Source organism: Condylura cristata, unplaced genomic scaffold, assembly GCF_000260355.1.
Source record: "Condylura cristata isolate star-nosed mole 26May11 unplaced genomic scaffold, ConCri1.0 scaffold00034, whole genome shotgun sequence".
NCBI classification, from domain to species: domain Eukaryota; kingdom Metazoa; phylum Chordata; class Mammalia; order Eulipotyphla; family Talpidae; genus Condylura; species Condylura cristata.
Genome location: NW_004567135.1, coordinates 11,073,889 through 11,085,669, shown reverse-complemented (window position 1 = coordinate 11,085,669; position 11,781 = coordinate 11,073,889). Strand labels below are relative to the sequence as shown.

The following is an 11,781-nucleotide window of genomic DNA, read 5'->3' as shown; positions in this document are numbered from 1 at the left end:
CTGCACCTCTGGCCTGTACCCCAGTTCTGTATGAATAAATAAAGAAAGATATATTTAATGAAGATTAAAAAAAAAAAGTCGAGAAATTAAAATGTCCACAGAAGCATTACTCCTAAGAGCCAAAGAGTGGAAACAAGGCAAATGTCCATCAATTAAAGAATGGATCAACAAAACATGGTAGAATCTTCCAAGGGAATACTAGTCAGCAATGAAAAGGCATGTATGCAACATCAAGGCGGCCTCTCAAGAACATTTTGGTAAGTCAAAAAAGCCAGTCACCACATTCATGAGCAACGCAAAAAGCCATAGTATGACCGCATTCATGAGCAACGTCCAGAATAGGCGAATCCAAAGAAGGAAAAAATAGGTTGGTGGCTGCCCTGGGCTAAGAGCCGAGGAGGGAAGGAAGGGCTACGTGGGAGGTTTCCTGGGAGGAGCAGCACTAATGGAAATGTTCTAACACTAGATCTTGGTAACAGCTGCAAAGGCCTGTAAATACATTCAGTGCTATACTGAATTGTATTCTTAACATGGGTGATTTGTCTCATATGCAAGTTTTACCTCAATAGAGCTATTAAAAATAAGGTTTCTGGCCCTCCCTGGTGGCGCAGCGGGTTAAAGCACAGCACTGAGAATCTAAAGCTGCTTCTGCATGAGTTCAATTCCCGCCTGCCCCGGAGGTGACCACATGGTGTGGCAGACCTCTCCTGACCCGTCCGCTGCTCCCCTCAGCAGTGTATTTCGTCGATCTGCCTGTTCTGTTCCCCGCTCTGTCTCTGGTGAAGCCTCTCACCGCCCCTGAGCCTCTGGCATGTACCCCAGTTCTGTATGCACAAATAAATAAATCTTTAAAAAAAAAATAAGGTTTCATACATATACTTTGTCTATAAATTTATAAGTATTTATTTTGTGTGTCTGTGGGGGAAAAAAAGGATGTTTGTGGTGCCTGAAGAACAGATACCTCTAAGGGAAAGTATCATAAAGCTCACTAGTCAAGCCAGATATTTTTGAGAGTAAAAAAAGCATATTAGTAATTATCCAACAAAAGTAGTAGCAACTTGCAGAGACAAAGAGAGTGGAACAGATAAGCTCCCCATATCCCGCGATTTACTTCTGTGATTTCCTAGAACCACTGGCCTATTACTCCTTCCCCTAACTTTTGGACAAGTACACTTTAAATTCCGATTTTGTATCTGATCACTTATCACTGTAGCTGGTTTTAATATTTTAATATAACACCCCCCCCCACACCCGCTGCTCTTGTCATAATGTTAATAATATGAGCAACGCTTATCTTGTGACTTAGCACAGGGAACCACCATCTGGGTCCAATTTGGTGCAATGCTTGTTTCTGTATTGCCTGTGAGCCAAGCATGGCTGTTTTTACATTTTTAAAAGGCTAAAACAATGAGAAGATTACTATTCTGTGACATGTAAACGTTATGTGAGCTGCAGAACTCACTGTCTGTAAATAATGAAACAGGGATGTTGATTCACTTGTGGCTCACTGTTCTATTCACGTCATCCCTGGCCCGCACAGCAAGGCTGAGTCTTCGGGACAGAGACGGTATGGCCTGCAAAACCAAAAATATTTAGCATCTGGCTCTTTATAGAAAAGGTTTGCTGACCTCTGGCTTGACATACAGAAGCTCAAACTAAAGGGGTGGACTCCCTACTCAGACAGACGGGGTGTGTGGTTAAAGCAGTTCCCAACATAACATAACCTCACAGAGCCTCATGTTTCCTGGTTCACAAAGTGCATAATGTTAATGTGAACATTAATCCATAAGGTTATGCGAGGATTAGACAAGACTTAGCTCATAGTAAGCACTCAAAAAAGGTCTTATCCTATAGAGACCTTTTTAATACTACAAATATATTATCTTAAATCTTGGCTTCAATGACAAGCCTTTATTTTTTTTAAATTTTTGTGTAGAAGAAATGGGGTACAGGCCAGAGGTATGGAGGGTGAAAGGAATCACCAGAGACAGGGTGGGGAGCAGAACAGGCAGATGGACTGAAATACACTGCTGAGGGGAGCAGCGGGCACGTCAGGAGGGATCTGCTGTGCCATGTGGCTGAGTTCCCCCACCGGGCCAGGGGTCAAACTCATACTCAGTGCTGATACCACTGAGACTTAACCCCTAGGCCACCAGGAAGGCCCAGAATTTCACCTCTTAAAAACTTTGTTGCCTTTCTATTAGAGAAAACTTAGAGACCTTTCTTAGAATTCTTCTTGTATTAAATCAATCCTCAAAATTTTGAGATTTTACTGATACTGAAAGTGTTCCTACATTATCCAGTTGCCAGTGGTAGAACAGCTTAGGGAACAACTACATACTGTGTGCTAGAAACTAAGCACAGCCTCATGGAAATCTCACAGTAAGCCTAGAATCTCATTTCAGAAACTATTTGCTCAACATCACACAGCTCACCAGTGAGAGAGAATTCAATCACCAGCCTCAAATCTCTCCCTCCCTGTGCACTCCCCCACTCTCACCAGGCGCCCTCCTCTCTCAGAATGTCAAACTCCATCACTGGCCAGATGTATTCACTGGGCAGCAGAGTCTGGAATTTTACTATTACGGTATGTCAATATGTTTGCCAAGAATCTTTTCAGTTAAAATGCCAGTTCATCTGATATTTTTAGGTTTAGCAGATTTTCTAAGCCAGTAATGGATTTTGAAGAAGCCCTGGGGAGAAGCCAATTATGGTACATTTAGTGAAAAAAAAAGTCATCAGATTTCATTGTGTCCATTGGGGCATATCTATTAATAAATAACATTAAATCAACTGACAAACAGATTTACCTCCTGTAAATTCTGTTAATGTTGAAAAGCACTCTTCTGGCTTCTACTGCAATACTAGAACAAGGCATGGCTTCTGGGAAAAGGCATGGCTACCTCAAATCAGAACTCCCAGAAAAGATTCCTTGGAAATCTACCTTTCCTCATCTGAGCAGAATACTAGTATCCTAGGCTTGGCTGTCTTCGAATTGAATGACTGCCACAATCTGGAGCTAATTAATTGAAGCTAGAGAATGAAAATCCATTTCCTACGAGGTCCACTTAGTGGAGACACAATCTGAGAAGGGAGAATTGCTTGGGGAGAAGCAGCAATGGGAAGGAGAAGTTGACCACTGATTTGACCATTCGCTTAGCCCCAAAGAAAGCAGCAAGGAAAATTACTTTAGTATGAACTGCCTCCATTTTGCAAGCCCCACATAAGCAAATGCAAAAGCCATTCTTTTCAGGGAGCAAAACAGTTATTCTGGTTTGATCCAGAAATGAAAGACATGCTTCTTACAAAGGGGCATTACCTAGAATGGAAGATCGTTCCACTTTCGCCATGATTCTCCGACTCAGGAGTTGGATACTCTCTCTTTAGGAATGTGACTTATTTCCCTTCTCTTTCTGAAAGTATATTCTTTTGCCTACCAATACCAGAGAGATATTTCTACTCCCTTCCCACTGGAAGAAATTCATTCCACTTGAACTTCACTAAAATGTCTTCATTGCTTCAACTGCTTGCCCTAAAAAAGAGTCGGAGGCTAATCAGTGTCAGTGTTATCAGTTATAAGCACAAAGGGGCGTCTGGAATATCCAAAATAGCTGGCCGGACAGTGGGTGTGAGAAAAAAAAAGGAGACAAGAGCCCCAACGCTAGATTTTATTTTGACTACAGCAGTTACTTGTATCTCCTTACTCTTAGGTACTTCCGAGTTAAGGATTCATTTCCCTGCAGAAGTTGAAGAGGACACCCGCGCTGCTTTATCAAAGATAAGGGGTCTAAGAGAGATCATGGGGCCTCCCTGTGGCCCAACAGGTTAAAGCGCAGCACCATGAAGTTACTGCACAGCCACTGCAGCACGAGTTCGATCCCCGCCAGGGAGCTGACCCACATGACGCAGCAGACCTCTCCTGTCCCCACCTGATACACCCCTCAGCAGTGGATTTCAGTCAATCTGCCTATTCTACTCCCCACTCTGTCTGTGGTGAATCCTCTCAACCACCCCAACTCTTATATATATATATAAAAATAAATCTCTAAAAAAAAAAACTGTACTCAACCTGACAGTGGGAGATCCTATTGTTACTTCAATTAAAAGACATAATTAAATGTACTTATTTAAAAATAAAAACTTTATTAGGTCAAAACATTCCTCTTTCCTTTGCCTCCAGTTTATGTGACACAGCAAATTGCTGGCAAAATAATGCTGTTTCAATAAAGAAACAAGCCAATTTGCTATTAAGATAGTTTCACACTAAAACCTACAATCAAAGACAAACTATAGGCTTACTGAAGTTTTTTCCTACAAAGTTAAATAACAATAGTTATCCTTCAGGAGATCTGAAAATTATTTCTTGTTTTCCTCTTAACGCCTTATTTTCTAAACATTAATAATAACCAAGGGAATTTGCAGCAACTATGCAAATTCATATGCTAAGAATACATTTGCCCATGATAAAAGTAGGTATCAGAGTTGACATTGCCATATTCTACCCTGAAACTTAAAATCATCAGATTTTAAATGGAAAAGGAATATTAAGAGATTATTTAACACAGAATATTTTTGGAAGTTCCCCTAAAAAAATCTACCCTGTATGAACAGAAAGGTAACACAATATGAAGACATATCATTTTTCTGAGTATCATTCTGTGCCTTTGAAATTTGAGCCAAGTGTAATTTACAAACACACATTTGTTAGTCAACTTGTTATAAATCACTGAGGGAACACAAGGAAATCCTCATTCTCCAAAGGAAAAACCTGCAGTCAAAAAGTTAATGAGCTGCTGAGACACTGCTATATGGTGAAAATGCTGGAACTAGAACTCAAGAACCTACTAGAAGCTTCCAGTGCTTTCCACCTCACGTGATGCTGTGTGGTAAAATGGCAAATGCCCTCTGATAAGTGATAAAAACATTACTGCAATCCTTTTCAGAACTGTGGCCTTGCAGAGGTGCTGGTGAGAAAAAAGCTGATCATTACTGTTTCCACAGAAGCTCCAAGGCAGAGGAACGCAGATGACAATCCTCATGGCCCAGACTCACGCCAAGCAGAGCTGGCAGACACAGCCCCTGGATCAGCTGGGGATAGTGTGTCTCCTCTAGGGCATAATGGGACTCAAGCTTGTGATCAGGCCAGGAAAGTTTTGCAGTGCTCCTAATTGCTAAGAGTCAGGGTGTCTGATGAGGCAGAATAGCTTTAGGAGTACAAAGAGCTTATTGCTAGAAAATTGACAGGAAACCAAGCAAAAGCAGACTCCAGGAAATTTCTGCTTTGAAAGAAGCCATAACAATTCCACTGTGGAATCTGTCTTGAATGACAGAACTAATGAAATAACCAAGGAGCCCTTCCAGTCCCAATTATCAAAAACAGAGAGACAAGAAGACAGTTCCAGCTCTGAAGTAATTCCAGCATGCTTCCCTCTTGGTAAAAACCGTTAATTTTATCTTTCAGCAGCACAAATGCAGTAGCAACAGCAGGGAAAGAATAAGAGACACCAGACATCAAAATGACCCAAGGATCTTGGAAAAAAGGAGATTGGTTAGGGGGCTTATGCTGTGCTTTGAGGTCTGTTTGTAGCTAGACCTTCACACTTGAAGAAGTACATGCATGTCAGATGTTCACCATAGCTAGGGATTCATTATATTTAAGCAGTGGGTAAATCTACTTGCCAATAATTAGTGATCTGAGGAAACATTTTAAAAAGAGAACATGGGAGAAAATAACAAGACACATAATTATGTCAGTCCTGGAAGCCATAACCCACAGCCACTGCAACTGTTCATTTTTTTTTTTTTTAAAAAGATTTACTTATGGCCCTCCCTGGTGGCGCAGCGGGTTAAAGCACAGCACTGAGAAGCTAAAGCCACTTCCGCATGAGTTCGATTCCCGCCTGCCCCGGAGGAGACCACATGGCGAGGCAGACCTCTCCTGACCCGCCCGCTGCTCCCCTCAGCAGTGTACTTTGTAGATCTGCCTGTTCTGCTCCCCACTCTCTCTGGTGAATCCTCTCACCCTCCGCATCTCTGAAATGTACCCCAGCTTTATTATGAATAAATAAATAAATCTAAAAAAAAAAAAATTTACTTATTTATGCATACAAAACTGGGGTACAGGGCAAAGGTGAGAGGATTCATCAGAGTCAGAGTGGGTAGCAGAATAGTCAGTTCCACTGAAATACACTGCTGAGGTGAGCAGCTGGCGGGTCAGGAGAGGTCTGCTGTGCCATGTGGTTCAGCTCCTGGGCTGGGGATCGAACTCGTGCTTCAGTGGCTGCAGATAGCTTCATAGTGCTGAGACTTAAGCCCCTGTGCCACCAGGGAGGCCCTGACTATTCATATTTCTAAAGAGAAACCATGGTTTATAGATAAAACATAGACCAAGGCTTTCTATGTCAACTCTGGGTCACAAAGTCACAATACCCCATCCAAGTCTTTCATCACACCATCTAGTCTCTATCAGGAACAAAAGGCTCAAGTTCTAGCACTTAGCCAAGCATGGGAATGAGGCATATAAAATGTCTAGCCTCAGCAAAGTTCTTCAGAGTGCTGTTACAAAGTCCATCTCCAATTTTCACTAAATGTTTCAGATACAGGAAGAAAATCTGAAGTTGACTTGTTAATAATTTTTCTATGTTGTTGACAATAAATTTACCTCATGGTTAAACAGGCACATCATTCAAAAAAAGAAAAAGTCACCGGGAAATTTGAGGTTAGATGATATCCTTCCTAGTGAAAGGTATCCCTACTAAAAACTCTATCAAATGTATTTTCTAGAAAACAGTCAACACACAACCTGAAGCTAAAAATGCAAGAGACATTTCACTTCCTCTCACCAACAAATCTGTTAAACAGAGATAGAAGCAGCACTAAATATTACCTAAGGCAGGAGAAACCTTTGGTGACTCACATTTTGCTTTGATGTCAAGTTTAAAATTAAAGACTGGGTTTCTTTGGGAAGAAAATGAGGGGAAACTTGTGTTATTCCTTTAAACTTCAGGACCAATAAATTAAAAACTGTTTTGCCTCCTAGTCCCAATTTCAAAGATAATTCCTTTATTCCCCCCCAAAAGCATGAGTCATATCAAACATCTGGCACCATGAAATTTACTGTCTTAAATGCATTCATTTAAGATTAGTGCCCACAAGTACCATCTGACTTCATTAAATATGCTAAAGTTTAGCTTTTACCTCCTACGGCTTCCTTACTTATAACTCGCAGATTACCTTTCTCCCAGTTTGGAAAAAAAAAAAAAAAAAGAGCAATGAACATCTCTCACAGAGCGCAGTTCTCACAGACATAAAACTCGATGAAAGGAAAATGGGTGTTCCTCACCCCAGGGCCTCTTTTAATGGCCTAACCCTGTTTAAATATGTACTCATCAGAATTGCAGACCAACTCTTACCTAAATTTTTCTTTGCCATGGTAATGGAATAAAACAAAACGAGAACTCCAGTTGATGTAACTTATTCAAATCATCAAACAAAGCCAAAGTTTTAAGCTAATGATATTCCTCTGTTCCCCATTAACTTTCAGTGAACCTCACTTACAAGAAATTGACAGGCTTAGATTTAGGACCGTTTTATTTCCCAGGCTCTCCCTCTGGCGGAGGCAGGAAAAAAAGAGGGCATCGCAGAGAAAAAGAGAATCACAAACAAGCGTATGGTACTTTGCAACTCACATAATCCTCAACAAACGATCATTATTATAAAGCAGATGGAGGAGGAAGCAGTTCTACATTTTCAACACCCGGACTCTGGTTCCAGAATCTAGCGCTGCCTGCCAAGAGCAATGGCATTTGCGCAAATTATTAAATCACCCACAACGTTCTGCCTTGAGCCGGAGGCGAGACTTCATCCCCAACCCCAACCATGACACCCAGGGCGGTGCGAGCACCAGGGCCAGCGCGTTTTGAGAAAGCGAGGCCCGCAAAGGGTGAGGCGAGCCCATAAGGATAACTCCAAGTTTCCCAAGCGGGGACCCGAACACAAAGTCCCAGCCCTAGCGCAAGCTGCAGAGCCGCTGCTCCCCAGGCTCCCCGGAAAAGGAGAGACCCTGCACCGCGGAGCGGGACTGATTTCCTGCAGCCAATCAATCCACCCTGCACACACCCGAGCCCGCCGCCCTCACCCCGCAGAGCCCCCAGACCCCACTTCCACGGTCCCGCTAAGTCCCTCCGCTCCGCTCAAGAGGAGACCAGCCACCGCCCCTCTCTGACCTGGCCCCGTGGGGTGCGAGTCGGCAGCGCGACGCCTCCATGCCCGCGGCTCGGAAGGTGGCAATCCAGCCAGACCCCGGGACGCCGCTGCTAGGGTGGCAAGCCTGGCGGGCGGCCGGGCCCCGCCCCCTAGCAACCGCACCCCGCACTGTTGCCGGCAGCTATTGGCCCCCGCGCGCGCCGCTGCCCTGCCATTGGCTGTGGCCGCCGCCCGGCGTTGCAGGAGAGTTGCCAAGGGGCGGGGGCTCAGGGACTGGAAGGCGCCTGCGCGGGGGCCGGGGCTGACGCGCCGGCGTTCGGTCCTGCGGGCGCTGAGCCTGGAAGGGGCGGAGGGCGGAAGGACGAGTTGGCTCCGCAGCGATGCCCATCCCCCCACTAACTGTCACATGGGGAGCGGCCCACGCCGCCCCGCCGTTTGCACCTAGAGACCACCCGGAGAGCTTCCAGCTTCTGCGAAGTTGGGACCCCAGACCTCCGCCCGCACTGCTTCCTCCGACCCCTCCGACTGCAGGCCTTTCTCAACCACAATGCACACGCTCGGGCAGCCATTCCTAGTCCGAGGCATCTATGGGAGTCAGCTAGGCCCACATATGGGCCACATATGGGCCACGCAAAACTCCTGCCCCACTCCAGCCGAAGCTTTTAGACCACTCCTAGGCTGCTCTCGGGCTCTGTCTTTTCCATCTGTCTGCAGCCTGTAGATCTTCAAGCATCCACATCCCGTACTGAGAACTTTTAATGACTACTCTTAGCCGATAAGTTACTCGTTTTCTCTCTAATCAACTTATATAGAGCGTGTGGTCCCCGCAGCATCCTGACAAGTTACTCCACGTTGACCAGTTTCCAGCACCTGGAGGTGAACGTTGTTTCCACGTTGCTTTGAGTTTCTAAAATGGCATAGAACTTGGCTACGGCGAGCCAAGCACCTCCTAGCCAGCCTCTACTTACCTTGTGACCCTGAGCTTGGCTCAGTAGCTACCCTTCAGATTTCCACTTGTAAAATAAACAGCGTAATCAATCCCTGCTTGTCCAGCTCAGGCTGGACCCCTGACACCCCAGATGCTCTTTGTACGGGTGAAAGGGTGGCTGGGACACTCCCTTGACTGGGCATTCCTGCATTAATTACACTAAGAAGTAACATTTTTTGAAAACTATCCACATTTGCACACACTTTTAGACATTTACTGTAAGAAATCATGTTTCCGCCATAGTTAATATTTTGACTAGCTCCTTTGGTTGGAGACAAAAAAAATAAAAACCAGCAAACCTAAGTAATGTATCTCCCCATCCAGATGTATTCACTAACCCATGGCTAGCTGCCCTTGCTTCATGGAGCCCTTCAGCAGATAACCCCAGGCGGCAGTGATGGCAGCTTGGCTGTAAAGTCAGTGTCTCTGATTTTTTTCTGTCCATCAGGGCACAGAGGAAGCTGCCACTGAACAGGTACTGGAAATTGTACCAATGAATTAGTCCGTATGAGGGTGCTGAGGGATTGAGGCCAGGGGAAGTAAAAAAGCTTGTGTAGACTAACAGAAGGTTTCTCTAAAAACTTTCTGAAAACATTTATTTACATACATTTTAAACATTTACTAGAAGATACTTTAAAAATTTAAACTGTTAATATTAGAAAGATATAAAGTAAACTGTTTATGACACTAAAAACTGTTTATAATACAAGATATTTTAAAAAGCAAATCTGGGAATTTAATTCCCTGTAACTCCAAGGTGCTAGTTAAAATATCTTTTTTTCTAATGATGTTATTAGTGTTATTTTCATTTTATTCTATTGATGTATTCTCTTGTGAGCCACAAAAGTGACATAGCAACCTCATGAAAACCAGCAATCAATTCCTTGAGACTACTGATAAGGAGGCTAATGTCTGAAAAATCCAGTCAGCTTTTCACAAGGAACTGGCTTTTACTCAGCTTCCCTGTCTCCTGGAGATAAGTTAACAGGTGCCGTCGTCTCCTCCACGTGACCTTTATCCCATACTTGTCCTCTGGTGTGTCTTCAGCCAGAACAGGCACAGGCTGTGGGCTCTTGGGGGTACTAGAGTAAAGGGAGCCACTTGGAAGGACGGTTTCCCTCAGGTCTGGGGGAGTAGGCCCTTCCTTCACAGATGACTCTGGGGTCTGGATATCAGGTGGGATGAACACATAAGACAAGCTTTGAAGCATCTGTTCCCCACAGCTTTGGGGACTGAGCATTGGAACCAGGGGCCTTCCAGAAACGTCCTGTTCTGGTTGAGCAGGGCACTTCCTGATCAAAGGGATCTCAGCTGTGGATGAACTGGAAGAAGTCTGTGGTGTCTCAAAGGTTAGATGGGGAAACTTGGAGGTGGTAGATTTTCGACTTGAATGTCTTGTTTGGTCTCGGCGAAGAGATTTCCGGTGGGTTGGGAACCAGCTTTCTGCTGTTGTATCAAATTGAGGCGATACCTAAAAGGTGAGAAGAGCCGAGCATGAGAAAGGAAACGCTATCCAGTGACCAGAACCCAGAGTGAAGATCCACTCAAGGAGCGCACATAAAACACACAAATAGTCACCTAATGGGATGTTGACAGAGCATGAGCTTTGCACAGTTACTCTTTCACACTAACCCCCACACCTAGCAGAGTGCCCAGCACAATGATGGCCCCCGGTAAATAAGGAATGACTGACTGCAAAAGTAGGGAGTAAGACCAGGCAAGAAAAACTAGCCTAGGGCCTGGGCCATGATGAGTTCTCAATGAATGTTCATTCTTCTTTATCACCACATTAAACATTCCTCACCAGTCCAAAGGCAGGTAGGAAGGCTCCTCACAAGCAACTCTGCACAAGTCGCATTTATTAAGCACTTTTAAGCCAGGTATGCTTCTGCCTGGCCCTTTTGCTATCTACTTTCCTGACACATAAAAGCTATTTTCTCTTCCCAGTGCTTTTAAACAGTCAATATATGACACATGCTGTTTCTGTACGGTGTTTTTCAAGGTTCACTCCATTAAATGGTAAAGGGAATAAATACCTCACTATAAACTCCACCTCCCAACTGACGCTCAGGGAACAATATTTTTTTTTACTTATTCTGCCCTCTGTCTGGCATTCTTACCCACCCACAGAGCCATGAAAGTTTCATACCAAATTATTTCGGAGGAATGTTTAATGATTCGGTTGAACTTAGATCATATACCAAAAAGAAAAAAAGGAAACAAACAAAAAACAAAAAATACCAGAGAAGATGGCTGACAACAAAGTGCACTGCTTCCTGTCCCTCACCCCATGAATCTTCCTACTGTTTAGAGGCCCTGGGTGTGGGGCAGAAGAGGCAGTGTGAGTAGCCTGCAGGAGTAGAAGTAGAAGAATGCCACGGCCTGCCTACCCAGGAGGTGATGGTGCTGTGGTCAATGGGCTTGCTGGGCACCTGTCTGGTGTGGGTGGTAGGCCGCTGCGGATCTCTAGAGTGGTGTTTGGGGCCCTCCAGTGGTGGCTGGTGGAATAGCAGCTGGGCTTTCTGGGCGCTTGGACATCTTTTTTTTCTGGGAGGCATCAATAATTAGAAGCCACATGATGCTGGAGG

The 11,781-nt window shown here is 44.4% G+C and overlaps 2 protein-coding genes across 2 annotated transcripts in view; both read right to left on the bottom strand.

The window, feature by feature from the left end:
* TULP3 (tubby like protein 3) overlaps nt 1–8,300 on the bottom strand; it is a 46,676-nt gene extending 38,376 nt beyond the window's left edge. Inside the window, exon 1 of the mRNA XM_004692548.2 lies at nt 8,226–8,300. Within this exon, the coding sequence (XP_004692605.2) occupies nt 8,226–8,266 (41 nt within the window). The 5' untranslated portion in view covers nt 8,267–8,300. The remainder of the gene's footprint in view (nt 1–8,225) is intronic.
* A 1,753-nt stretch (nt 8,301–10,053) lies between these two features.
* LOC101620425 (RAD9, HUS1, RAD1-interacting nuclear orphan protein 1-like) lies at nt 10,054–11,781 on the bottom strand. The gene is made up of 2 exons (XM_004692850.2): nt 11,584–11,781; nt 10,054–10,664 (listed from the first exon to the last, which is right to left on the bottom strand). Exons 1-2 carry the CDS (start codon nt 11,749–11,751, stop codon nt 10,119–10,121), a joined length of 714 nt encoding a protein of 237 aa, XP_004692907.1. The 5' UTR covers nt 11,752–11,781; the 3' UTR covers nt 10,054–10,118.